Raw genomic sequence first — 27,594 nt, 5'->3', positions numbered from 1 at the left:
TACCAGTTTTTCCCAGAGCACAGAGGGCCTCATTCCTGATCTCCACCCTGAACTCCTTTCACGGTGTGTGGAAGGTCAGTGACTGCAGTGGCTAGTGACTTTGTAGAGGCAGAAGGCAAGTGACAATTTTGAGTTGGCACCTAGAACATCATTTTCATTAGTGTCTACTCAGTGAAGACGAACTCATCTTTGTAGATTTAGCCCCAGCTTTCTCAGCTCTTCCAGGCATGCTGAATGATTCTGACATCTTTTTGATGTCACAGGAGACATATCTTCATGCCTCAATTATTTCAGTTGCCACACTCCATAATTACTGTTTACTTGCCTGCCTGAACTGAACCCTGTGAGGACAGAACCTACGTATATTTTTTTCTTTTGGCTGCACCACGCGGCCTGTGGGATCTTAGTTCCCTGAACTAAGCCTGAACTTGGCCACTGTCTGAGAAGTATCTCTTAGGTGACATTAAAGGGTTTGGCTAGAAAACTGACACATTTGCACATATCTTCTTGCCCAATTCCTCCATTTTACTGATGAAAAAACTGAGGCTCCGAAAATGGAGTGATATGCGCAGTTATATATAGCTAGTAAGTCACAGAGGAGGAAGGACTAGTACTAAGTACAGTATTTTAACTTTTAATCCAGTGTTCTTTCCAGGCAGCACACTTTGTAGGAGTGTATGTGTGTGTGTGTGTGTGTGTGTGAGACAAAGCACTTGGGGCAGCAATTCTAGTCTCCCATTCTGGTAAGGTGAATCTCCCCACAGTAGAACACGCATAGTTCAACCTTGGCCTCTGGGACTCTGTGTAGGAAGAGCCTGGAGGGGATGAGGGAAGGCTGGGGGTGAGCCTCAGTCCCAAGCCTTGGCTCTCACCCTTATTGCTCCTGGCTCTGAATCTCTGTTTTTCAATTCTGTCACTAGAAGAGGGCTGCTCCCTCCTCTGAGAGGGTGTCAGGTGGACAACACAGGCTTTAGGGAAAGTAGGCAGAGTCCAAAAGAAAAAAGAAGAGGCCCATTGTGGGAGGGGATCTCAGTCTGTGGGCTTCTCCCCAGCCAGCACAAGGAGGGATCCAGCACTAGGGTCTCAGTGTCATCATGATGCTAAAATTCCTTTATGGCTGCTAATTAGAACTAAGTAGGGCTGGTTACTCCACCCCAATTCCCAAAGCCTGACACACAGCTACTTCCCTTCTATGGCAGATCAAAGACCACCGGGCCATCCTTTAAGATGTATCTGAAATCTCCATCTCCAGAAAGACCCCTCTAGACTTAAATTTCCTGAAAGCAGCAGCCCTTGCCCTTCCCAATCCTACACATGTTGGGCTTGGGAGGAACCTTGGAGAACATCCACTCATCTTATATATGAAGAAATCAAGGCCAGAGAGGGGAAGCATGGAAGTGGCAAACCTGGGACGAAGTCCCAGTCTATTTGACTGCCTACCATTTCTCTCATGTAATTCCCATGATTCTGAACATGCTTGGTTCCAAATGTGCCTGTGTACTTTAAGTCTGTGTGACATCAACATTAATCTGCTTAAGTTGCATTTTTGGTGGAGTTAGTTCACACTCCTTTGGGTCCTTAAGTATGCTCAGGTCTGCCTGCCTATCATTCCTGGTGTGTTCTTGTGTGTGTTACAGCTGTCTCTGAGTTGTGAGAAGTGTGTGCCTAAGGGCAATTGAGTAACTGGGTTTATCATGGGTCTATAGGATGCTGCATGCCTACATATGTGTCTCTTTTTACCTTGAAGGATGTGTGTCCATCTGTGGTTGTTCGTTTTGTGTCCATGTACTTGTTTGATGCCTAAGAGTAATTGTGATCCTGTGTGTGTTTGTGCATATATGTTTGTGCATATGTGTTTGTGCATACATATGTATGGGTCTATGGGCTGCTACATGTCTCTTTTCATGTTGAAAGTTGTACGTCTGCTGACCATCGTGGGTCCATTTGGATGTGGGTTTGTACACAGTGAAGGCTGTGGGTCTAATTGTAACTGTCCGTGCGGACTGCATGTTTAAAGGCTGAAGGGAATCTGTCTTTGCCTTTTATCCCCGGGTTATGAGAAAAATGTGTGTAGCCGTGTGACCAGAGCAAGAATGTGTTTGTCTCTCGGCCAATCTCCGTCCTCACCCAGGGCCTGCGGTCACGGTTACTTTCCAGGATGCCTTGGCACTGATTCCCAGATGGGCGGGGCCTGCAGGGCCCCGCCTCCAGCCACCAGGGATAGGCAAGCCTCTCTACCCTGGGCAGTAGCGGCCGGGTGTGTGGGTGTGAGGGTGTGAGGGTGTGGGAGTGTGGGTGGGTGGTGGGCGGGGTCTAGCCCGCAGCACCAGCCATCCTCACTCCTCCCGCCCCCCACCCCCGCAGCCGACTCCACCCTGCTCATTGGCCGTGTCTGCAGTGACGTCGTGGGGATCGCAGACAGAACCCTCAGCGCCCGGCGCGCGGGAGGTGTTGTCCATCGCTGGGGCTTTGTTACGTCGTCGCCTCCTCACCTGGCTGCGGGCGCGTCCTGGCAGCTGCAGCCTGGAGCCGGGTGCCAGCTGCTGCGGCCGCCGCCTCCGCCATGGTGTCCCCGGTCACTGTGGTGAGTGTGTGAGCGAGCGAGCCAGTGTCCGGCGCGGCCACAGCCCACCGGCCTGGGGACTGGGCTGCGGGAGGCCAAGCAGCCGGGGACTGAGGAAGGGCAGGGATCCCGCGGCGGCCCGCGTCCCCAGGCGGGAGTCGGCGCTGTCACGGTCCGCCGCATCCCAAACCTCTGCACCCTTCCTCCGCGCGCCCCCCGCCGGTCGGAGGGAGGGAGGAAAACAGTGGGCACGTGACTCGGAAGCGTGACTTTGTTGATCGCTGTGTGTCTGGCGCGGGTCGGCTGGATCGCTGCCTGGGAGAGGAAGGGGACGGTAGCGGACCGCAGGCTTCTGCGTGGGCAGACCAGAGCGAGGCGTGGGAGAGGGCGGGGGAGAGCAGGAGGGTGACTGGGACCTCCTGGGAATCCTGTTCCAAATTTGTTTCCTCCCTTTCCTCATCTTATAGAGAAGTCTGGGGCGGTGCAGGGCACGCCTGTGAGTCTAAACAGCCTTGATAACTCGCTGGAGGAGAAGAGGTCGTTCTCTATTGACACCCCTTGTTCAGACTTTCTCACCTGAACCTTTGTCTCTCCCCCGCCCCCCTCCTCCTTCTAGTGCTGGGTTCTCTGTGACTATCAACACCTCCTCAGCTGCTACTGCTGTTTCTCCTTCTAGGAAACATGGGGCTGGGGGAGGGGTGTGGAGTAGATGCTTCCAAGGGCTGGCAGGTGGAGGCTGGGGAGATCTGGGGACTGTGAGGATAAGCCGTCCCCTCCTCTGCCTGTGTCCCTGCCCTGACCAGCCTGCATGGGGGAATCTCCATAGGAAGGAACTTAGTCATCTCTTCTCACTGTTCTCACCCCTGGCAGAGCCAGGGCAGGCTTAGACCCTGGACCCACCATCTGCCTCTTCCCAGCCTCCTTCATCACAGCCTGTTCAGTCCCAGGTAACCAGGGACTGAAGGTCTGAGAGTCTGAGTGTGTACCCAGAGCCCTGGGCTAGGCGGTTCACCCAGCCAGAGGCCTGTCACTTGGGGCAGAGCATGAGTATACCGGAAACCTCAGCTGCTCTGAATCACTCTCAGAGCCCCAGTACCAGAGGCCCAAGAAAAGGAGCTTCAGGGGATCACAGATTCAGAATATCTGCAGCAGCCCCCTGGTGCCTGCATGGCCTTGGACACAACCTTTCTTTAGCTGCCCTCCCCCCTAATCCGGCTGAGACCAAGTCAGCTGCTCTAACTTCCCCATCTCAGTTCCTCATCTCCTCCCAGCCTGACTGCTGGCTTCTGATCAAAAGCTGGGAAGAGAACCTCTCCCTCCCCTTCCTGCCTCTCTTTCTGATGGGCCTCGAGTTGCTGTTATTCTCTGGGAAATGAGGCTGACTGACACCCTCTCCAACCCCCCAATTCCTGAGATTGCTGGTATTTCAGGGACAGTTTTCTTGCTCCTAACTCATGGGTCCATATATCTAGGCAGCATCCCTGTCTCCTCTCCTTGCCCTTGATGGTACCTTGAGGCTGGGGCAGCTGGAGTGGAGGCTGAGTTTGCAGACTGGCCAGGGAGAGAGCCTGTGGGGGCTGAGATGGTTGACGGTGCCCACACATTCCTGGAGCTCACCTGGTGTCGCTGGGCCTGTGTCCTGGCCCTACTGCTGAGGATCACGAGTTGGCCAGTTGTGGCGTCTCTGTGATTTCCTGCTGTCTCCACTCTATTCCAGACATCTGGGGGCTGATGCTGGCAGAGAGAGGCCAAAGGGGCTTTGGGGAAGGAGAGGGAGGGGGCAGGAAGGGAGAAGCATTGGGCTGCAGGATGGGACACTATTGCAAAGTCTGTTTTCTGTGCAGTGAGTGACTATTCTGGTCCTGCCCCGGGGCCAAGAATGGATGCAACTAGCAGGGACAGGGGAGCCCTTTCTTTTCCTAATCAATTAAGCCTCAGGGTAATGATGGGCTTGTTCACACTCTGCTGGCTGCTTGGGGCAGGCCAAACTGGGTTTCTGTGTGTCAATCCTCTCTGCTTGGGCGGTGGGCCTGTCTTTGGGGTGGATGCCTGGGCTGAGGGTGCTGGCTCTGAGCCCCGCTTTGGGCTTCTGAGCTCCCACGCTCTGAGTGCTGCCCTTGTCCTATGTCCTCCAGGTGAAGAGTGAGGGACCCAAGCTAGTGCCCTTCTTCAAAGCCACTTGTGTGTATTTTGTGCTCTGGCTGCCCTCGTCCAGCCCGTCGTGGGTCAGCGCCCTCGTCAAGTGCCTGCCCATCTTCTGCCTCTGGCTCTTCCTTCTGGCCCACGGCCTGGGATTCCTGCTGGCCCACCCCAGTGCCACCCGCATCTTTGTGGGGCTCATCTTCTCTGCTCTAGGTGACGCCTTCCTCATCTGGCAGGACCAGGGCTACTTTGTGCACGGTCAGTCATCACAGTAGCTACCTGGGAGGAATCCTGGGGTTGGGGGCTAGAGGACCCTGGGGGGCCAAGGATTTGGGAAAGGGAGGTTTTTTTAAAAACAAGAATATGGGGAATTTGAGGGGTTCTGTGGCCAAAGACTGTTGGGGCCCCTGTCGGAGGATGACCCTGCCGGTGATACAGTGATCAGTTCTGGAGTGCCACAGGAGAGTCGGGGAGGGTATCTTTGCCTTCATGGATTTCTTCCCACCCCTGTTACTCTCAGAAGAAAGCTCCTGGGTTATCCCAAGCACTATACTCCTACCCCCGCCTCCTGTCACTCGTTATTCGCCTGAGCTTGCCTTCAACATCCCATCATCCCCTCTCACTTTTAGGTCTGCTGATGTTTGCTGTGACCCACATGTTCTATGCCTCGGCCTTTGGCATGCGGCCACTGGCTCTTCGGACAGGTCTGGTGATGGCAGTACTGTCGGGCCTGTGCTATGCCCTCCTCTACCCATGCCTCACGGGTGCCTTCACCTACCTGGTGGGGGTCTATATGGCCCTTATCAGCTTCATGGGCTGGCGGGCTGTGGCAGGGCTACAGCTGGTTGGGACTGCCTGGCGCTGGACTGAGCTGGCGGCGGGCAGCGGTGCACTGCTCTTTATTGTCTCAGACCTGACCATCGCCCTCAACAAGTTCTGCTTTCCTGTGCCCTACTCACGGGCCCTCATCATGTCCACCTACTACACCGCCCAGATGCTCATCGCCCTGTCAGCTGTCGAGAGCCGGGAGCCAGTGGAAGACTACAGACTGAGCAAGGCCAAATGAGGGGCCAGGTGCTCGTCACCCCTCTCTGCTCCTGGCGCTGGGGTCCAGAACCTGGGAACCTGCAAGAGCTGGATCAGGATGGCTGAAGTACCAGCCTGGGGCAGCAGGTACCACCTGTGAAATGCACAAGTTTGAGGGGATAAGCAGCAAAAGGATCTTTCTAGCAAAGCTAGTGGTCCAGGACAATGCTGAGGACTAAAAAGAGCCAGCTTGATGCTCCTTGCTGGAGCCAGAAGAAGATATCTCCCCACCTGTACCACCCCATCCAGACTGTCAGAGCCCCTCTGGAGGGCCATGGTGCTCATCCTCTCAACCTCCCCTACTTCTACTAGGTGGAAGAGTCTAACTCGCCCACTTCCAGTCTTTCTGATTTGCACAGAGTTGAGGGAGGAGGGGAGGAGTCTGTGCTGAGATGACCCACGTCCAGGGCTTGAAGCCCCTTTCACAGGCCGCTAGTTGGGAAGATTGGATGGGGTGGAGTCTCCCTTTCCCACATCTATCCTTGTTACTTGAACAATCTTAATCTGTAAGTGTTGGGTGGGAAGGTGAAGGGGTGTCTATCCAGGTAGGCAAGATTGGGGACTACTTTGGCCTGGGAGTTTGGAGTACCAAGGGTTCAAGTTGGTCCCATCTCTCAAAGGCCGTCCCAGAACTCAGGCCCCACACCACCACCCTCAGACCCTATCCCCAGGGCTAGGGTGAACCACGCCAAAGGAAGGGGCCAGCCTGTGTGTGCATCTGTATGTGAGTGTTTTGTGTGTAGTCTGTCTCCCAGCCTATCTATATCTTACTCTGCCAGCTGTCTCTGACCTGCTGTGTGTCAAAGTCTTTTAGGGAGAGGGCCTCAGGGAGCTGCTGAGGGGTTGCTGAGCCTGGCTCAGAGAGCTGGGACGCCCCCCACATACACACCCACTCTCAGGTCTTTCCTCCTTGCCCCTTCTGCACTGGGAGTGAGAGGAGGGGGCTCCAGTGACACTCTAGGGTCGTAAGACCCGAGGCACATTCAATGCAAGGGGAGCAAGGATGGGACAACTCCATCCTATTGCTTGTGTGAAAAAAAATAAAAAATACCCAAGGGCCATTGGCTGCTCTGCTTGTCTGCCTGTGTGGCACGTGCCTGTCTTGCAGAGGTGGGGGTGTGGGGCATGGCGCCAGGGGCCCTGGGTGTCCTCACAGCCTGGGTCACAGTCCTGGCCGGTGCATCTTGGCGCCAGGCTGGCTCCCTGGCTCTGTTGACACTGCTGGTTGGAGCTTGTCTCACTTGCTGGTCACGTGTGTGGGTGAGGATGTAGATCAAGAGGATGGGGGTTGGGTAGTATTTGCCACCGTCCAAACTTGACCTCGATGCACTCCCCTGTGCACAGATGCCCAGCACCTTTGGTGACTCCTAGTTACCCAGTGTCCTCTACTGCTACCTAACTCCTCCCCTCCCCACCCCAGACCTGCCAGCTGCTCCAAAATGATACAGATTCCCTTCAAGCATCTCCTTTCTTCCTGGACTCTGGGCTCAGTTGAACAGCTGGGAGGAATGAGATTAGATTGTCTGGTTCATACTTTAGATGTGAAGCCCTGGCAGAATAATGTGTCACCCCACTCCAGGGGCATTTGCATCTTAATGGGCAGTGCCCTGACCCAGAAGTAAAAAGGGAAGCCTTGGGTGGTGGTGAATACGCCATCAGTAGAGGGGTTGTATAGTTGTGGGGATGTGATAAAGAGACTCAAGCCCCATATGGGTGTTGAATGAATCAGTGATTTTCAAACTAGGGTTTTTACAGAGATCCCTGCTAGTGGGAGCTAGCAAAAGAATAAAGTAGAGGAGGGAGGCTCAAAGACCCCCCCCCCATCCTTGTTTCAAGTCCAGTAGGTTCTTAAGAATTTTTTTTTTTAAAGGAAGGGTTTTCTGCTGCAAAACATAAGTTTGAAAGCCGGCAAGCAGGATGACCAATCCGTTCTAGCTTTCAGATGCTCTAATTCTCAAATAGTGGAAACCCCAGACACTGAAGAGGCAAGGTCCTGATCCCTTCCAACCCCTGAACTCTGAAGACACACCTACCTGGAGTGAAGAAATGGGAAGGGCAGGATGGGGAGAAAGATGCAGACTTTGCCCTCTATGCCCGGAGGGAGGGCAGGGTGCAGTGTGGCTGTGGAGGAGGGGAAGGCAAGGCGAGGCCCAGTCAGAAGGGGGCTGGTCGTTCCCCATGTGGGTGGGTTTGGACCGAGCTCTCAGGGGTCGCGGTTCTGTGTATCCCCATCCTACGCCCACGTCTATCTCCTTGGTCCCTGCTGCACACCATGGTTAGGAACAGGCACAGGCGCACTCACTCAGTTTATTGTCCCATGCCTTCACTGAATGTTTACACTGACAAGCACCACAGAGGGAACCAGGTCTCTCTCGCTGGGACCACACAGAGGATGGGCCAAGAAGCCCCACCCACATCACAGCATCCTCCTGATGCCTGGTCTGGGCTGGAGCTCACATAAGGTACTTTGATTTCTTCGACAGACTCTCAGTGACGGAGGCTAGAATTGCCTTGTCATCTTTGTCTGAAAGAGCAAAGCAAGTATTTGTTAGTATGAATGATGCTGGGGTAAGGGAAACTCCAAATTGCCGGACTTGCAGTCGCTATGCAGGAACCAGGGGCTGGACCCTGCCCGGAATCCTCAGTCCTTGCCAGCCCCAGTCTCCCAAGGTCAGCTGGGTGTGTGGGGCCAAGAGCTGCCAGTTATTCGGCATTTCGTATTTGCCACGCATTGTGCCAGGAACTTCTGTGCACTATCTCATTTAATCCTCATGACAGCCCTAAGCAGTACATGGGGAAACAAGCTCAGAGTGGCTTGCCAAGGTCACATGGCTGGTGAGTGTTGGAGCCAGGGCCCTGTGCCCATGTGCTTACAACCAGAATTAAGTTGTCAGGGATCTCTCTAGCTGTGGAATGAGAGCTGGATGACTCCCACAGGGCCTTCCCTGGCCTAGTTCTGTTACACAGTTCAGCAGCCACTGTGGAGGCATCATCTCAATGCCAGACACTTAGCTGAGTACTTGAGAGACAGAGCAACAGGACCAGGTCCTTTCCCCAGAGAAAGGCATCTATAACAGGATGAAAAAAAAGGCATCTGTAACCATGGAAACCATGGACACCAATAGTGTGCCATGGAGACTTCAGAGAGTGGCAGAGGATAAGGCTGGAGAGGTAGATGGTGGGGGGGGGCTTGTTGATTGTGATTTTTATCTAAAGGATCATGGGAAAGCTAGGAGGGAGTTTAAACAAAGAGGAGCAAAACAGGTCATCTTTGCATTTAGACAGTTCATGCAACTGGCTGTTTAGCTGTGAAGACAGCAGAGTGTGTAGGAAGAAACAGAATACTTCCCCTATATGTGCACCCATGAGCAGAAACATAGCACACGTATGTGCAGAGGGAGGGCCTCCCTCCACTAGGTTCCCTTCAGTGCCTCCCATCTATCCTTATCTCAGACCAGTAGTCTTCAATTTTGGTTGCGCATCAGAACCACTTGCAAAATTTGTAAACATTAAGATTCCTTCCAGAACCCTGCCAGGGAGATTGCGATTGGTAAGTCTGGTTTAGGCCTGATCACTGGCGTCTTTTTCAAATGCAAGTCTAGGCCCACCAAGGGTTGCAAACTACAGACTACTGAGGGATTGCAAACTCCCAAGTGTGCAGGGGCCAGGCACATAACAAATGACATCGAGAAGATGGGACAGTGGTACGAACTATGGCCGGTTGGAGAATGTTTACACCACCCCATGTCAGATTAAATAAAACCCTGCGCCAGCCATAGGAAAAGAGCTGATCAACGGCTCAGGAGGCCGCCATTTTGCGCCTCCGCCCCACGCGGGACACAGCCAGGCACCCTCACCGTCCCGGGCCGGCCGGCGCTGCACCCTCACCGTAGACGGTGAGCGTGCAGCTGCTGCGGTCCTTGCCCAGCTCGTTCTCCACCACTACGCTGTACTCTCCGCTGTCCTTGAGTGTGCAGGTGGGGATGACGATGGTGCACACGCCGCTGGTGGAGTTGTACCAGAACTTGGAGTTGGCCGTGATGTTGACGTCGCCCTTGTAGAGGGTCACGGTGGGCCGTGGGTTCCCAAGGAAGGCGCAGGTCATGGTGCAGTCCTGGCCGCGCAGCACGGTGTGCGGCTTGAGAGGGGTCAGGAAGCGCGGCGCGTGGCGCCAGTCTTTCTGCTGATACGGCTTCAGCTTGGCGCTCTGGTCCTCGGCTGCGCCCGGATGGGACACGAAGGGCGGTGAGCGCACACCAAGGCCCCCATCCATCGCGCGCCGGCTTAGTGCTCCTAAGACGCCCCGGAGACCCAGCTCACGGAACCCCGAGGACCTGGGTTAGATTCCCACGCGCTATCAACTCTGGGGCCCCGACTTTATACTGGTTCCTAAGGTTCCCCTTCCGCCACCCCCCCACCCCCATGGGTTCCAAGACCTAAACCAGGTCCGCGGGGTTTTACGCTTTTCCAGACCCGGGCGTCCTAGACTTCTTTCCAGCCGCCAGCCTCCGGACCCGAGCTGTTATCTGGCCTTTAACTCCCCATCCAAGCTTTCCCCAACGCCCTCGCAGCCTCCACGGTCTCTGCTTTCTCCAATTTAGGCCCTCATTTCAAGATTCCCGCAGCTATCCTTACCCTTAATGCCCTCCCTCCAGGGTTTCTGGATGTCATCCCTGCTCCCTGGACTCTCCCTGAGTCCTCAGTCAGGACCTCAGTCAGCCTCTCAGCTCCACAACCCCTCCTCACCCTCCGGCACCCCACTGTCATCCCCGCCCCCAAGGGGACCTCCCCACCCCACCTCCGCGTTAGTCCCACCCCTCAGTGTACCCCCAAGGAATCTCCTCCCCTAGGCTTCCAGACCTCTGCTTTTCTCCCCAGGGTCCCCGATGTTAATTAACCCTCTCACCTCAGTGCTCCTCAGATTTTACCTCAAATCTTGGGTACCCCTTGCAACCCTTATTTCATGCCCGCCATCAGGGATCCCAGACGTTACCTGAACCCCCAAGTCCCCAGACTCACTCTTGTCCTTGTTGACGAGCCAGGTATCCCTGGAGTCCAGCGGGTCGCTGTCACCGATTTCGTTCCGGGCCAGCACCCGGAAGTAGTACTTCCTGCCGGGGAGCAGCCCGGTCACCGTGTACTTGTTGCTGAAGACGTGCTCGGCCACAGTGAACCAGGTGGCGGTGCTGGCATCCCGCTTCATGATGACGTAGTGGGCCTCGCTGTCCTCCTGCACGTCGGGGCTGTGGTTCCAGGTCAGAGTCACCGTGTTGGGGACCTCCTCGAACAGCTGCAGGTTTGTGGGTGGCTGCGGAAAATCTGGAAGGGTCCGAAGGTCCATCAGCCACCCTGGGGGCTGAAGTATCGTGCCCCCACCCCCGCTACCTGCCAAGCCCTAAGGAGGATGGGATGGGGCACCTTACCTTCTTCTAACTCTCAGGCAGCTGGGGGTCTTGGAGTCAGAAAGAACTATTTATGAAGTGTAGCTCTGCCGTTTACTAGCCCTGTGAACTTTGGCAAGTTACTTATCTTTTCTGAGACCCATTTCCTCATTTGCAAAATGAGGCTAACAATAACTATCATGGAAATGTTGCGTAAAGTGCCTGGCATGTAGGATCTGTTCAATAAAAGTTCACCCGTTCTTCTCTTGGGGGTTTAGGGCTTTATTGTAAAGCTTCCAGCCGTCTCTAAGAGGCCACCCAATTTGGGGGGGCTGTTATGATTTTAATGGAGAGGGGTACAAAATGCATCAATGCAGAAGAATGTGTCACATACTCTTTGGCATAGTGACTAATGTAAATTTAATAATACACAATGTGTTAAACCTCAAAACCTACAAAGTTTCCTGCAACCTAAGATAATGAAAAGGCTCTTTCCAAAGTGTTTACTCACCACCTTTATTATTAAAATTCTAAATATCTGGGGGGACGGAAAAATAACAGAAGGCTCATTTCAGCTGTGGTTCAAGAATTCTAATGAAGCTGGATGGCAATGACACTGTGGGACTGTGAAGCTCCCCCCAAAAGCCTTTCTCGGTGACCACATCACAAACTTTAAAAGTATTTCCAATAACATATAGGCAAATTACCCCAAGTTTTAATGGATTCCTCTCCATCTGTCCCTCCTGCCTCTTACCCATTCTCTGCTCTCTCTATGCTCACAGACCCTACTCTGCATATGCCCCGAAGCTCTCCACATATGACTGAGACTGAAACAAGGGCTGGGTCCTAGTTCAATGCCTCTGGGGCTTCAAGACACTGAGAACAAGTGAAAACAACCCTCCGCATTAAGGCAAAGGCTGATGAAGTCTTGCTTTGTGGTGCCCAAGAAGCCTTGACTACCTTAAGGCATGACTTTACAGTGGTAGGGACTCAAGCAGCCCTAGGGAGCGTGTGCAGCGATGCCTCCCCAGGCCTCTACCTGTTGTCATACCTGCCACACGCACGTGGATGTCATGGTATGCCTCTCCAAACTCATTCTGGAGCAAGATGCGGTACATCCCTGAGTCGGAGCGCTTGGTGCTGCTGATGAGGAACTGGGAGTGGTTTTTGCTCTTGGTGATGGCCTCCCTGCCCTTGGTGGGCACGCTGTCCTTCAGCCAGATCACGCTGGGTGGTGGTGAGCCCTGGGTGGTGACAGGAGATGGCACCAGGGGTCACCTGGGTGGTATTTGGGGGCAGGCCCTATCCCACTGTCCAGGAGTCTCCTGCCAGGCTCTGGGGCCAGGGGTCTGGCGAGGGGCAGAGGCAGAGACTATGAGAGCTGTAGCAGCCAACTTGGTTAAGTGGTGGGCGTCTGGGGGCCAGGGTAGGACTCACAGAGAAGGCGGCGTGGATACAGAGGGCTGTCCCAGCGCGAACCACCATGTGACTTTTCAGCCGGGCACTGAGGTCAAACTTGGGAGCAGCTGAGATGGAGGAGACAGAGATGGGAGCATGGAACACTCTTTCCAGAAGACTTAGCTTTAAGCCTCCCCTCCAAAGCTTTTCCCAACCTCTTCTCCTTCATGCTCTCACTACAGGCCATACAGACATCTAGCAACCCTGCGATGCTGTGAAGCATTTATTTATTTTTTCTCATCTGTCTCCCTCTATTATTATATAAGACTCTTTAGGGCAGGTCCTGTGTTTTATTTTTTTCTAAATCCCTAACACCTCCCTTGGCACACAGTAGATACTATTTGGCACACAATGAGTGGGGTTTTTGGTTTTTGTTTTGTTTGTTTGTTTGTTTTTGGCAGGGAAGGCCCTGGGGTTATCCCTAGCTCTGTCCAGGCACAAGCATGGACGACTCTTTCTTGATCACAGCATTGCCCAGTTTTCTCCTGTGGGATGAGGTCCCAGAGAGGAAGGTGTGGAGCTAGGATGTTGCGGCCTACACTCCAGCCCTGTCTGCATCCCTCACCTGGTGGTGGCATGGCACGGACCCCCTCGTCCAGCTCCACAGGCTCCCCACACCCAGCCTCGTTCACAGCCCGGATTCGGAAGAAGTATTTCTGCCTCTCGGTGAGGCCTCCTACTGTGTAGCAGGTGCCCGAGATGGGGATCTTTGTGCACTTGGACCACTCCTTGGTGTCTTCAGCCCGCATCTCAAGGATGTAGCCAGAGGGTGGGTCTCCCTCGGCAGGCTCCAGCCAGGCCAGGGAGATGCTGGAGTTGGAGGAATCCGACACATGCAGGCCCTGCACCAGGCCCGGGGGTTCTGCGTGACACAGACAACTAGTCAGCCCCCAGATTCTTCTCCACTCAATGCCATGCCCAATTCCTACACTCAATACCCCTGAAACTTAACTTTCAACACCTCTACCTTCAACACTCACAGTTAAAACGCTCAATACCCAGGCTTTCACCTTCAACAACCTCTAAATTTAATTCTCTCAGTCTCAATACTTTCACCCTTGAAGTCAAAACCCTCCAAATTCAATATACACTATACACTCAGCCCCTCTGTATTCAAAACTCTAGCCTTTAGCTCAGCCCTCTGCACCACACCCATTCATGCGTGATATCCCCATCTCACCACCTAAGCTCAGCACCCACTCAACCACTTACCCAACACCCCTGCTCAATCCTCAAACATGCTTCTACTACCTCACCTAACCAGACATACTCAACATTTGATAAAAACTTTTTTCCACCCACCTCCTCGCTGTCCCTGACTCTCAATCTTTATTTGCTGGCTTTCTCTTGTGTGTGAATCTCGTCCCTCTATCAGGCTGGCGGCTCCCAGAGAGTGGAGACTGTGTGATCCACTCCTGTTAGACTTTCCCGGGAAGAAATCCTCTTTCTACCTCCAATGGCTAATTCCACTATGTGTTGGGGCCTGGCAGCACCATACTCACTGACAGGGTCCTTGGCTACCACTGAGCTGGATGGCATACTAGGCTGTCCGGGGCCTGCCTTATTCACAGCTATGACTCGGAATTCATATTCTGTGTCCTCCAGGAGACCATCCACAGTGTACTTGGTGCCTGAAATGGGAATTTGAGGGGTAATGAGGCCAGGGGTGGTCCACGTGGTAGGAGACCATAGAGTGAGTAGATGTGGAAGAGGGGGTCATGAGATGCTATGAAAACCCACAAAGGAGTTGGAGGAGGGAGTATGTTCAGAGCAACACGGGTACATGGGTCCACCCAACAAAGTCTCCCGTGGTCCCTCCTGGGCCTTTGTCCCTCGACCTCACCCTGGATGGGGTCCTTGTTGACTGGCACCCACAGGTTACTGCCTTTCTTCCTCCGCTCCACAATGTAGCCAAGCACTGGGGCTCCCCCATCTTGGGTGGGGGCGTTCCATGTGATGGTCACAGCCTCTTTGGTCACGTCAGTCACTTGGGGCTGGGAGGCAAGACCAGGGGGCTCTGTGGGAGAGAGAGAGGGGGCAGAGGTTAGGTGGGGGAGCATGTAGACAGTTGCCCACCCCATGCTGAGCTCTGGTTCCTTCCTTAAAAAAACTTAAGCCAATGATTAACTCTGGTTGCACATTAATGTCATGTGGGAAGTAAAAAAAAAAACCCAAAACACCACCAAAAACTAGTGTTTGGGTCCTGTGTCCTGATATTCTAATTCAGCTGGCCTAGGGTGGAGACCAGGAATCAGCATTTTTTAAGAGACCTCAAGTGATTCTAATGTGTAGCCAAGATAGAGAGCCGCCAACTTGAATTTTCCAACCTGTGGCATCCCCAGTGGCACAGTTTTTAATGTACTGTCTTGACACACAGAAACATGGAGATCAGTTGGGAGGAGTGTAGTAAGTAATTAACTAGTGATCATAATTAAAATGCCAATGTTGTCAAGGGTTTTCTTTGGAAAAAAAATTAGAGTGGATTCAAGGCTATCCCTAAAGTAACATTACTCTCCCTTGGATATGGGATGATTTCTGGAATGGAGAAACAAGAGGAGTTATCTCCCTGGAATCGTGCACAGTTCTGGATGTACCCACGGGAGTGTGTTGTGCATGTGATCTGACTGGAAAAAGTTGACAATTCCCGTCCAAAACGATCTTCTGCTCTTACTCTAGAAGCCATCTGTCTCGTGGGGCAGCTAGAGATGACACAGACCAGCACTCCTCACCGGCTGAAGGCCCCCATGGTGGCCCCTGAGGTCCCCACTGAGCACGGGGCTATCTCACTGACCAATAGGATTTCCTGCAAACACTTCCTCTGTCTCCAGCGGGTCGCTCACTCCTTCCGAATTGACGGCCAGGATACGAAACTGGTAGGCCTTCCCCTCTTCCACCTTGTTGGTGGAGAATTTGGTGACTTTGCTGTCCACCTCACCAATCTTAATCCAGGACTTCTTGCCGACTGCCTTCCGTTCCACTATGAACTGTGTTATAGGCCGCCCGCCGTTGTCCTTCGGGGCCTTCCACTTCATGTGCACACAATTACCCGAGAGCTCCAGGAACTCCACCCGGCCTTGGGGAGGCTTGGGACGGTCTAAGGACAGAAGAGAGCATCAGAATGTGTCTTTGGAGGACAAAGGGCCAGAAGGGCTTCATCCCACTGGTTGGAGGTCCACCAGACTGAGACATAGCTAGATTCTGAGCTTTGCGGATCCCTTGCCCTTCCCTCTGTCACTGTTTTCCTAAGACTTGCCCAAATATCTTGATCCCTGCCCCCCCGAGATTCCTGTCCGCCTAGGAATGAGTGAACTGGACCTGAGGGACCCCCGCCTCAGCTAATTCCCACTTACCTCTTCCAGACAACTTGATGGAGATGCAGGTGGAGGAGGTGATGCTGGTGTGTGTGTGTGTGTGTGTGTGTGTGTGTGTGTGTGTGTGTGTGTGTGTTGCATGTTTAATATGAGTTCACTAAGGCCAGCTCCTCATGTCTTTCCTTAACTTTATGTTCAGACCCATCCCAAATACCATTTCCACCCTCATTCCATCTTTCTCTCCAATTTCATTCTATCCTCAACCCTATCTCACCTCCCCTCACTCCATTTCACTTCCAACTCCAATATTCTTCGCAATGAACCTCACTTTCATCCTAAATTCCACCTCTCTTTTACCTCATTTCTACCTTACTTCCAACCACATCCTCATCTACAAGTCAGTTACAATACTTCAGCAACATCTGAAGGTCAAGTACGTGCTGTGCACTCTGCTATAGTCTTTAAATTCACTTGAAATAGGCACTTTAAAAAAACCACCCTGTCGCAGATGAGAAGCTGAGGCTCAGGAAAGTTAATGGACTTGCCCAAGGCCACCTAGTTAGGAAGTTAGGAAATGGGCTGCTTCTGGCTGCAAAGCCAGCACTTCATTCCCATTCTCAACCCGAACTCCAGCTCTCTCCTCAGCCTGCGTGGCGCCCCCAGCCCAGCCGAGCCAGGGTCTTGGCCTCACCCAGCGCGCTGAGGTGCAGCGTGGCTGTGGCGGAGCCATGGTCATTCTTGAGCTTGAGCATAATGATGCCACTGTCCTCCCGCGCGCAGTTCGAAATGCTGAGCAGCGCCTGGTCTTCCCCACGCTCCATCGACACGCGTTCCTCCTCCGTCACCTCCATGCCGTCCTTGTACCACGTCACTTTGGGCAGCGGCTTTGCCCGGAAGGGCACTTTGATGTTCGCGGTGTGGCCCACCTTCACGGTCACCGGGTGCGCGGCCAGTGCCTCCAGTACCGATGGGTCGATGGTTGGAGGATCTGCAGGGAGGGGCGGCAGGGAAGGCTCGAAGAGCAGGGATGCGGGAGGAGCCGAGGGGTGGAGGAGGAGCCCATGGGGGATGGGGGAGGAGCTAGGAGTAGGTGGGCGGGCCAGGCGTGGTCTAGCTTTGTCCATAGTGGGCGGCGACCTTACCTGCAATAAATACCGAGGCTTCGCTCTCTGCACCCTTGGCCCTGAATGTGTACTTGCCCTCGTGCTCTGGCCCCATATTGGGGAAGATGAGCTTGTGTACTGCACCCTGCTTCACGATCTGCGCGCCAGTCAAGTCCGTGATCTGCGGGGCGAGGGGCAGTCATGAGTGCGAGTGTATGCCCGGTCGACCTCTTCGTCCTTCATTCCCTTCCCTGGCCCCTGCCTCGGACCTCCTCGGCATCCTTCAGCCACACGCCATCCACCTTTTCGTCGTTCAGCACTACGCACAGCTCAGCCGAGCTCCCGGTGGCCGCGTGCACGTCGGACATCCCGCTCTTCACGGTGGCCAGCCGCTCTCGAGAGAAAGGGGGCAGGGGTTGGGTTAGGGTATCGGGGTGGAAGGGACTTACGGGAAAAGGGCTGGTGGCATCTATCAAAATCATTTATGATGAGCAAGATGTTTGGAAATGGGCAAGTGGGTGATGGTCGGTGGGGGCATTAGAGCAGGTAGGTGGGGGGCGGTTGGGGAAAAGTCAATGGCATTGGGAAATGGCAACTGGGAATTCTGGGAGATGGCTAATGGGGGGCTGATCATCGGAGAATGGTCAGTGGGGACATAGGATTCTCAGGTGAAGAAGGGGACTAGATGGTGGGATGCAGGTGGTTAATGGAGTTGGGATATTTAGCTGGTTATGCTGGTCTGTGGGATGCCCAGCGTTTATTGGGAGTTGAGGGTGGTCAGAGTCAGTGAGGAGTGGTCAGGGATAGCGAGTAGGGGCTGGTCAGGGTCTAGGGGTGTGGGGTGACCACGTTTGCTGGGGATGGTCAGAGTCTGGAAGTAAAGGATGGATGAAGTCAAGGGATTGGGGATAGAGTTCAAAAGATGAGGGATGGTCAGCGTCTAGGAGGTAGAGATGGTCAGAATTTGGGAGATGGGGGTGGTCAGAGTGGGGAGGTAGAATTAGATCATGGTCTGGAGGAGGATTGAAGTCAGTCAGGGGACTGATGGGTGTCCACAGTAGGAAACTGTTAGGGCTGGGGGGTTGGTCAGTGGGGACTGACAGGGTGGGCGTATACCTTCCACAGTGACTACAGCAGTACTGCAGTATTCCATGGGGTCCCCATCCTGCATGGCCACCACAGTGTACTCGCCACTGTCACTGAGCTGTGCATCCTCGATGACCAGCTCCGCTCGCTTGCCCTCATGGTTCATGCTGTATTTGGAGCTACGCTCCAGCAGCTGTCCTTCCTTCTTCCAGCGTAGGGTCACATTCTTGGATGTCAGCTCACACTCAAGGCACGCACAACTCCTCTCTTTCACACGCACGTTCTTGAGGGTGCTCACAAACTTTATAGGGATGCCTATGGACAGACAAACAAACACTTGGTCCTGCTCCCAACCTCCTTCTCTGCAGCTAGATGCTGCCCTGCTCCTCTTTTTGACCCTAGAAACCACAGGGCCTTGTGACATGAAGTGTGTACCCGACTCACAGAGGTACCCGGCAGGGAGGGTCCCAGCTCTGCCTCTTGCTTGCCAGCTGACTGTATGCAGCGCATTCACTCCCTAAGTCTCACTTTCCTCATATGTAAAATGGGACAACAGCTTTTACCTCCTCACGGCACTGCAGGCGATATCTCTAATGTCCCCTTGGAGCTCCAGCCATAATTGCATTGTCTCTCTGGTGTCTGGGCCTTTACACATGCTATTCCTTCTCCTGAGAATGTCCTCTTCTCTTGCCCCTTCCCTGAAAACTGAATTCCTTTTTGTTTTACTTGGTAAAGCTTTGCCGTCATCTCATCATATCCTTTTTGACATTGCCACATGGTACCTCTTCTCTGGGTTCTCACAGCCTCCATGTCTCCCTCAATCACAGCAATGATTGTTGCATGTCACTTGTGTCAAGAGTGGTTCACATGTATGACCCACCATCATGTGCAACTCTCCAAACTAGGTATAATATAAGAATGTAAGTAGTCAAGAGTGATGTGCTGTAATATATGATATTAGAGCCATAAAGGCTAATAATTTCTTGGCCTGTGATCTCCCAGCCGATAGTAAGATCCTAGAGTGTCTTGACTCCTTGCTTAAGAACTTTTGTTCTAATTCCATTTCCACACCTGCTTCTCCCACTAGACTAGGAATCAGCAGAGAGAACTCTCTACCTTTCTAGTAGCCATCAAAGGGCCTTGCAAGGAGGAGATGAACAGATACATGGATGGATGGATGGATGGATGGATGGATGGATGGACGGATGGATAGATGCTCACATGGAGGCTGCTGTGGCATGAAGCCCACCCCTCAAGCTCTGGCCCAAACACTCACGGTCAATAGTGAGCTGGGCCTTCTGAACCAGGTCCCCCACCTCGGCAGAGAACTCGCCACTGTCACTGAGTCTGGCATCCTTAATCTTAAGCGTGTGGGTCAAACCATCCTCAGACACAGTGATTTCATACTTTTCATCCCTCTTCAGCTCCTTTCCATTGAACTTCCACACAAAGTTGGGCACTTTCTTGGAGAGGTGGATCTCAAATACAGCTGTCTGGCGCTCCATCACCTTCATTGGCTTCATCTCTCCCAAGAACTTCAGAGGCTCATCTGCAGCAAAGAGTAGGAGGGGCATTCATTGGGCTGTATCCCTGATCCCTCCTGAGGGGCAGGATGGTGAAGGGGGGGCATAAAGACTCGGGTGTCATTGGCGTCCTGTAGCCCACAGTTGGGGAAAGCATCCTTCTTTCCTTCTGCTTGTGAATCCTAGAGTCTCCTCCCATGATGTTCATATGGTCTCCTCCCCAGTAATGTTAACAGCAATTTTAGAAAGAATATTTCTCTATGTGATTTTAGATATGCGCCAGGCACTATTCTAGCCATTTTGTACATATTAAAGCATTCAGGTAGACTCTACCATTAGTTCCCATTTTACAGATGGGAAAACTGAGGCAAAGAGAAGTTAAATCACTTGCCCCAAATACACAGCTCATAAGTGACAGAAGCTGGGCTTTGAACTCCAGTAGTTCAACTCCAGAAGCTGTACTCTTAACCACTATGCTACACTGCCCCACAGCACTTTATCTCTTAGTCCTCTCCCTTATACCCCACGTCTCTCTCCGCCATTAACTCCCATTCCCGTGCAATCTATGCACAGCCCCATGGTCCTTCCTCCCATGTCCCCATGGACCCCATCCTTGGATATTCCTCTGCCCTGACCCTGACTGTGTCCTCCTTGTGCTGCCTGGTGCCCACACTCTTACCCAGCACTGTGAGCTTTGCACTTATCCTCTTGTTGTCCACGGACAGGCTGTAGGTGCCTGCATCATTCATGTTCACGTTGGTAATGACCAGCATGTACTTGGTGCCCATCTGCTTCACGTCATACTTGCCCAGGGAGTACTGGATCCTCAGTGGCTCATTATCCTGCCTCATGGAATAGGTAGAAAAGCTGATGAAGGGGTTTAGGAGGAGATTTCTAGAGGTCTCCATTCCCCAAAGCCAGCCTGAGCTGGAAGGTGCCGTATCTACCTCTCTAAGATCCTCAAACACACTCAGAGGCCCCTAAGATCTCTCTAGCCTCATCATCTGGCTCGGTGGAATCCAGGGTCTCTGCCTCTCCCGAGGCCTGAACTCTTAATATGCATGAGTTCACTAGATACTTTCTCTTAGAGGTCCATCTTCAGTGACCTGCAGGACTATCTAATCCAGCCTTTTCAGATGGGTAGACTGAGGTATGGAGAAAGGGAAGTAACTGTCTCAAATCAAACAGCAAACTGGTGGAACATCTAAGAATAAAGCCCAGCTCTCATCCAGTTTCAACCATACCAGATGGCATCCTTTTGATGGGATGGAGGAGAGGAAAGGGCTTATGGGTAATGAGAGGGTCTTGGAAGGAAAGGGGTGCAGAGGAAAAATGATATTCCAGGGTGGGCCCTTCCTAGGTGCTCTCCCCACCTTGATCCATGTCATTTTGACATTGGGGTCCTTCAGCTCCATTATGCAGTCAAAGACCACCGTGGTATCCACCTTGGTCTCTCTGTCTTCCAGGGGCTTCAGAATCTGGATGGTCTGAGAGATTGTGGTAACAAAAAGGCAGGTGTCAGAGGCATCTGGAATCTGGAATCTGCCCAGACTGTGTCTCCAGTGCTGGAGGAGCCCCCTGAAGGTCTGGGGAGAAATGACTAGGCTGATTAGATAACTGTGCTCCCCGCCACCCCCCTCCCCTTACAACGAACAACTTGAAGATTTAGGGGGAAACGGGTACGATAAGGGAAGAGAAAGGAATCACCATTTGCGGAATAGTCGCTATGTACCTGGGCCCATTACATAGGCCTTCTAATTCCAGTGTAGATGCTTAACAGTTATGAGTTGTTGAGTGACTAAATGAGAACACCACCACAAAAACAAATGAAAAAGGAAAGTATAATTTTCATTTTGCAGATGAAGAAACAGGATCAGAGAGACCCCCAAGTTCACTCAGTTCATAAGGCAGTAGAACCGGACTTTGAACCCAGGTCTGTCTGACTCCAAAGTCCATGCAAATACATTAGGGAGCAGTGAAGAGAAAAGAGGTAGAAGGAGGGTGACCTGAGTTCCTTGCCTGCCCTTGCAGTAGAGAATGCCCTTGAGTACGCACGTGCGTGGTGGGGAGACCTTGCCACCGGGAGTCACACAGGCACTAGCACTTTCGGTAAGGCCCAGCCCCTGGCCTGCAGCTCCCTGCTCCCTGATGGGCACTGACCTCTACTTCCACTTTCTTCATCCCTTTGAGTTTCTTGAGCAGTCCCCGGAAGTCTGTGAAACCATACTCCATGCAGGTCTTCTCAAAGTCCTTCTTGGGCACCTGGGACAAAATCTCCAGCATCTCTTTCTCATCCGTCACCTTCTTCTGCTGCTTCTTGGGGGGAGGGGGTCCCCTGGAAGGAAGTGGGTGCCAAACTTGGACTTAGTGCCTTTCTCTGAAGACAGAGGGGGCCTCTCCCAACCATGAGATGCTCCTCCCTACTCCATGGATTCTTGGAGGCTGGGCCATTAACTCAGGGGGCTGTTGAAAGGCCTTCCAGAAGCTCTAGCCTGGAGGGTGGGGGGACCACACCCTAGGCAGAGGAGCCTCCCAGCCTCACCTCTTCCTCAACATCTTTTTGAAATCCAATTTTTCTTCACCTGAGGACAGAGAGAGGGACAGGGTCAGACAGAGGGAGTTTGGTCTCTAAGAGGAAAGGCCAGGAGAGCGGGGCTGGCTCACCCTCGGTCACAAGCAAGGACACGGTGTAGATGGCGTCTGCATGGTCATTGCTTGCAATGCACTTGTAGTTGTCAGAGTCATCCGAGGTCAGTGGCTCCAGCTGGATCAGAGTCAGGCCATTAGCAGGGGAGGCGGGGAGGGAACCACAGGGGGACTGTCTGTGAGATGGGAAAGGAGGGTGTTTCTTTCGGGCTGGGGGAGGAGCTGAGTGCTGGATGTGTGTGTGGAGGATTGAGCAGCCTCTGTGATTAGGAGGTGCCAGGTAGCGGTCAGTGTGCGTGTGTCTGTTTGGAGCCTGATTCTGCATTGGATTCTCCCCCTTGGCTGTGAGCTCCTGGATGACAGGGACTTCCTCTGATTTGCAGCTTTATCTGCAGTTTCTGACGCTGGGCTGAGTACGCCTTTATTCAACACGGATTTACTCCTCTGTACCAGGTATTGGCCTGAGCCCCTGAGGAAATGGGGGTGAACAAGGCTGCCCTGGCACCTGTAGAAAGGCACTTAGGTACCAGTGGGTTCCTGGAAAGTGCTTGCCGAATGAATGACCTTGTGTAAGGAGTGGCCAGTAGGGGGGGGCGCTCTGGGGCAGCTTGTGTGTGCTGTAGGGGCTAAGGGTCCTAGAATGCGCCTTCGGGAGGAGAAGGAAGCAACCAGCGTCTGTGGGGAGAAGGGAGGCTCTTTGCCTTTCACAGTGGGAAGTCCGGGCAGGATGAGGAACAGGAGTAATTATAGGTCTAGGTCTCCCAGGGACCCATCCCTCCCTCTCCTCAAAGGGTCTGGAGCCAGAGGCTGCATGCAGAAGATAGCTAGACCCTAGGATGATCGGCCCTTGGCATTGCTCTTCTGGAAGGTTCCCCTGAAGAGCCCAGGAACCCTCACCCTCACCTACACTCTAGGACCAGCCCCTCCCTCCGTGCCGGTCCCGCGCCAGCTCAGCCTGGCTCCGCCCACCGTGGTCTTAGCCCCTTCTAGCCACGCCCATAGCTTTGGTTTCACGTTCCTTTTGGGCTCACTCACCTTCTGGAACCTCTCTTTCTCTTCCATTTGGTCTTGCCCCCTCCTTGTTCTGGCATTGTCCTAGCTCTGCCTTGCCCCGCCCCTAATTTTGGTCCCCTGCTCACTCTGGCAACCCCCCAGCTCCTGACATGGTTTCTCTTATCCTGCCCCTCCTCTAGGGCAATGACAGCCCCTTTTCCCATCTCCCAGTTCTTGGGTCTCCATTGTGGATCTCTTGTTTGCGACAGGACCTGCAGCCCATGCCAGGGGTCCCCGCCTCCGACCTTATGGGTAACTGGACCTCGCACCTTCAGCACGTGCTCCTTGTTAACGCTGTCGTAGAATATCTTGGCGGACTCCTTGATGGGGGTGCCGCTCTCTCTCTTCCAGGAGATGTTGGGTTTGGGGTTCCCCTGCACCCGGACTCGGAACATGGCTTTATCCCCTGCAGTGGGCACAGGACCTATTTTTTCCCTCTTAGCCTCCAAGCTGCACCTTCTACCTGCTCCCAGCCCTGGGCAGGGCAGGGACCCTCGGCCCGACCCAGCCAGTGATTGTGTATTGAGAGGACAATGGTGGTGGTGGTGGCGGCTGGGGCACTGGGGAGGAAAGGGAAGCACCCAGGGGCCTGGGGAGACGCGGGGAGGGACGCACCCTCGGGCGCGGTGACCGGCTGAGGCTTATCCACGAACTCCGGGATGCTCTCGCCAGCAGGGATGTTGGAACTCCGGGTCACCAAGCTGAAGAACTCTGTGGTGCTGGAGGACTTCCTCGTCACAATTTCCTCTGTGGCGGCGGGCGAGAGGTCAGAATGGGCCACAGGCGGAGCTTAGCCTGGGATTGGAGGGCTGACCTTTTCTTGAGGGGACGGTGGAGCATTTTAGGTTAGCGGGGGGCAGGACCAGCACTGGCCGAGAAACAAGGACCTTAAAGAGTCGGTGGGTCATTGTGTTATGGCAAATTTCAACCACTAGGGGAGCCAACGCCTCATCCACCCCCTGGTCAATCTTTATTGGGTCAAAGCCTCGAGTTCTACTTTTTTCTCTCTTAGACGGAAACTTGTCTTTGGGATTTTATGGGTGTCTTGGGCTTCTCTTCTGGAAGTTCTGGTCCCCCAGTAGCATTAAATAGTGACCAGAGTTCTAAAGGCTGCACCTGGTCTACACATGTTTTTTTACTTGACCTTTACAATGTTTAAACAAAAAATAGCCCTACATCTAAAAACAGAGATTTCACATAAAAATGCAGATTTCTGGATCCTCAGCACTGGACTCACATTCCCATATGGTAACAGAACAGCCAGTGGGAGGGAGGTGAAGAGTGACTGTCCCTTTAGATGGACTATATCCTGTCCAGTTCACCTCAGTCTTTTTTCTGCATTTATGTTCCCTGCCTGGACACTATCGGCCAGTGGTTTTCAACGCTGGCTGCACGTCAGAATCCCCGGAGATCTTAAAAAAACAAAAAACAAAAAACCACCAGATTTAACCCTCTGACTCACATATCGCTGTTTTTTTTCACTCCCCTCTCCCCCCACTCCTACACTAAGATGACTCTGATGCGCAGTCAGGGCTGAGAATCGCTACTATAGTCAATTGAGTTTGCAACTTCTGGTCTTGAGTCCTGGCTGTTCCACTAGCTCTGCCTCACTGGCCAGGAGGAACTGGTGTAAAGTGTTTATCTGGTCTTCACCTCTGTGCACAGAGGACTCTGAAGGAGGGGGCAATGACTGGGAGGACAGGAATTCAATATCCTGGTCCCTGGCCATCTTTTAATCACTTTCCTCTAGAGACATGACTAAAACAGTCTGTTCTGCTCTGAGACCATTTCTCAGCTTTCCCTTGGATCTGCCCTCCCCCAAGTCTGGTCCCCAAGGGCTGCTTGCCTGGAAGCTCAAGTCAGTTGTTTATGTGTTCATCTTCTCTCCACTGGCAGCTCCAGGTCTTCTCTTTCTTAAGTGAGGCAGGGCCAGCATTATTATTCATAGGTAGATAAGGTTGCTACCTCCCTAACTTCCTCCATGCCTGAAATTCTACCATCAGAGATGGTATTTGCCTATGGCTCTGATCTTAAGTAATTGAGAGTTCATCAATCACTCACACACATCCATGTGACTGATTTTTCCTAAGCTTTTTTTCTGGAGGTTGGATCTGTGGGTGAGCATCTGGCTGGCTAAGCTTTATCAAAGCATAGATTAGAAACACAGGTTGGGAAGGGTTGCTGGTGGTATCTTGGGCTCTTGAGGGGCCCAGCAGTCGCAAATACTGGAGGAAGAAAGGCTGCCCCTACCTGATTACTGACCCCCTCCTCCAGCCATCCCACTCTACTTGCCTCCCACGATCTTGGTTGTCTGGGAGAAGGTCTGCATGTCGGTGGTGGAACTGGAGAACTCCATGGACACGTGCTCCTGAAGCATCTCCTTGTGGTGAATGGTCATCATGGTGACAGCAGGCGTGGGCGCTCACCTGGGAGGACCAGGGAGAGGATGAGGCCATGAAGGACAAGGAAGGGAGCAAGAGGGAGACTCAGAGATGTTCTTATGTGTGTGTGTGGTGGGGGGAAGGGATGGGACAGGTGGACACAGAGGGAAATGGCTGTGCACAGGAGAGGGTGAGGTGAGGTTGGGCAGCAAGCCTCTGGCCTCTCTTCTCTTCCCTTAGTGTCTCCCTTTCCCTGGTTGGCTACAAGGACCAATGGGCCTGTCCCCCACTGACTAGTGCCAAACTATTCCAAGTACTTGGAGGGAGAGGAGGTAGGATTTAGACTTACCCAGCATACCCAGTAAGGCCCAGAGGGAGTTGAGGATAACTACTGATAGCTACATGGAACTAGGGGGGCACTGCTGGAGGTTTTATCAGGAGAGGATGAAGTCAGACCTGAGAAGGAACTTCCTGACTAAGCCACACTGGAGCAGGCCTTGAAAGGAAACTGCGGATCTTCTTGCTGGGCCCTGGGGAGCCCTGGCATTGGGGGAATGCTAAGACAGGTGACAAAGCACTGCTACAGCTCTGCTTTCGTTTGCGACATGGTAAAGACAGAGATTGAGTTTTTATTTCTTATACTTTTTTTTTGAATTGGTAATTCAATCATATAGTTAAAAAGTAAAACAATATAAACATCTATGTGAAGAGGCTCCCTCCGGCTCCCAAGCCCCTCCGTCTCCCAGCCCTCCCCAGCAGGTAACCACTTGTGGTCTCTGGGCTCCTTCTGGACCTCCTTCATGCAAATATGAATATGTTTTTGTCTCTACTCTTTTTTAACACATAAGGTAGCCTATTATACACGCTATTCAGCCCTCTTTTCACTTTCTTCATCTTTCAGATCTTTCCATCCCAGTTTGTAAAGTTTCCCCATCCTTGTTAATAGCTACACAGTATTCCAACGAATGGGTATACATACCATCTTTTATTTAACCAGAGTGGCGGTTTTTAAACCTCTATTTTGTTTATGAGAAACTGATGTTAGAGAAATAACCTGTCCAAGGTCACCCGGACTAGAATCCTGGCCTCGACTCCCAGTCCAGTGTCCTTCCAGGGGACCCCAAAGCCTTCTTCCAAATTAGAAGGTTTGGGGCTAAAGTTAACCCCCTCATCCCATGATATCTCTCTGCCTGGGCTGCTTCTCCCTCCGGGTTCTGAGACCACTCCCCTGTCCCAGCTCCTGCTGTCCCCCTCTGGGCTCAGAAGTTAGCAGATTCTGCCCCTTTCCTGAGGGAAGATGCAAGCCTTACCTTCGTGTCACCAATCCCTTGTAACCCTCGAATGCTGTGTCCACCGCAGCTTTGGAGGTGCAGCTGGTGCCTGGGCTGTAGACTGACCAGTCTCCTTCTTCCTTTGCCCCAGCAATGGGGCCACCAGGAGTCACTGGTTCCTTAAGTATGTGGCCCCTGGGGCGATCCCTTACTCAGGCTCTGCAGCTGTCCCAGCGAGCTGGGACACTGCTTTGGGGGGGGACTGAGGCCAGGGCTGGAGGAAACGTGGGGCATGGGGCAGGCAGGTGGCTGAGGGGGGTGGTCCCGGGGTACCTTTTCTGTTCCCTTGTGCAGAGCTTTTTGTTCTCGCTGCTGCCGGGTGGGACCTTCTGAGCTGAATGGCAGTGTGTGTGTGTGTGTGTGTGTGTGTGTGTGTGTGTGTGTGTGTGTGTGTGTGTGTGTGTGTGTGTGTGTGTGTGTGTGTGTGTGTGTGTGTGTGTGTGTGTGTGTGTGTGTGTGTGTGTGTGTGTGTGTGTGGCCAACAGGGCTTGGGGAACAAAGCGACAGGTCTGTGTTTTCCAGGGACCAGG

At 53.0% G+C, this 27,594-nt stretch overlaps 2 protein-coding genes across 2 annotated transcripts; one reads left to right on the top strand and one right to left on the bottom strand.

Moving 5' to 3' along the window:
- Nucleotides 1-2,418: 2,418 nt before the first annotated feature.
- TMEM86A (transmembrane protein 86A) lies at nucleotides 2,419-6,850 on the top strand. Its single transcript, XM_060159555.1, has 3 exons — nucleotides 2,419-2,584; nucleotides 4,699-4,963; nucleotides 5,335-6,850. Exons 1-3 carry the CDS (start codon nucleotides 2,564-2,566, stop codon nucleotides 5,769-5,771), a joined length of 723 nt encoding a protein of 240 aa, XP_060015538.1. The 5' UTR covers nucleotides 2,419-2,563; the 3' UTR covers nucleotides 5,772-6,850.
- Nucleotides 6,851-8,084: 1,234 nt separating this feature from the next.
- IGSF22 (immunoglobulin superfamily member 22) lies at nucleotides 8,085-27,188 on the bottom strand. The gene is made up of 23 exons (XM_060159556.1): nucleotides 27,044-27,188; nucleotides 25,645-25,778; nucleotides 23,968-24,099; nucleotides 23,622-23,758; nucleotides 22,318-22,417; nucleotides 22,196-22,235; nucleotides 21,814-21,988; nucleotides 21,027-21,140; nucleotides 20,333-20,495; nucleotides 19,407-19,679; nucleotides 18,161-18,445; nucleotides 17,314-17,438; nucleotides 17,084-17,225; nucleotides 16,633-16,929; nucleotides 15,422-15,724; nucleotides 14,474-14,647; nucleotides 14,133-14,261; nucleotides 13,196-13,492; nucleotides 12,610-12,698; nucleotides 12,224-12,416; nucleotides 10,811-11,110; nucleotides 9,680-10,009; nucleotides 8,085-8,315 (listed from the first exon to the last, which is right to left on the bottom strand). The coding sequence occupies exons 2-23, from the start codon at nucleotides 25,751-25,753 to the stop codon at nucleotides 8,245-8,247; spliced, it is 3,978 nt and encodes a 1,325-aa protein (XP_060015539.1). The 5' UTR covers nucleotides 25,754-25,778; nucleotides 27,044-27,188; the 3' UTR covers nucleotides 8,085-8,244.
- Nucleotides 27,189-27,594: the final 406 nt, after the last annotated feature.

The sequence above is a fragment of the Lagenorhynchus albirostris genome, chromosome 9 (genome assembly GCF_949774975.1).
Source record: "Lagenorhynchus albirostris chromosome 9, mLagAlb1.1, whole genome shotgun sequence".
Taxonomy (NCBI): Eukaryota; Metazoa; Chordata; class Mammalia; order Artiodactyla; family Delphinidae; genus Lagenorhynchus; species Lagenorhynchus albirostris.
The sequence above is the reverse complement of the archived record's forward strand: the minus strand, read 5'-3'. Positions and strand labels throughout refer to the sequence as shown.

Bases quoted from the DNA above. Each gene is read 5' to 3' on its own strand.
- IGSF22 (XM_060159556.1), bottom strand. From the start codon at position 25,753: ATGATGACCATTCACCACAAGGAGATGCTTCAGGAGCACGTGTCCATG. The intron at 22,418-23,621 runs GTGCGAGGTCCA...ACTCTGATCCAG, and splicing joins ACAAGGAGCACGTGCTGAAG to CTGGAGCCACTGACCTCGGA. The intron at 21,989-22,195 runs GTGAGGCTGGGA...ACTTCCTTCCAG, and splicing joins AAAAAGATGTTGAGGAAGAG to GGGACCCCCTCCCCCCAAGA.
- TMEM86A (XM_060159555.1), top strand. From the start codon at position 2,564: ATGGTGTCCCCGGTCACTGTG. The intron at 2,585-4,698 runs GTGAGTGTGTGA...TATGTCCTCCAG, and splicing joins TGGTGTCCCCGGTCACTGTG to GTGAAGAGTGAGGGACCCAA. The intron at 4,964-5,334 runs GTCAGTCATCAC...TCTCACTTTTAG, and splicing joins CCAGGGCTACTTTGTGCACG to GTCTGCTGATGTTTGCTGTG.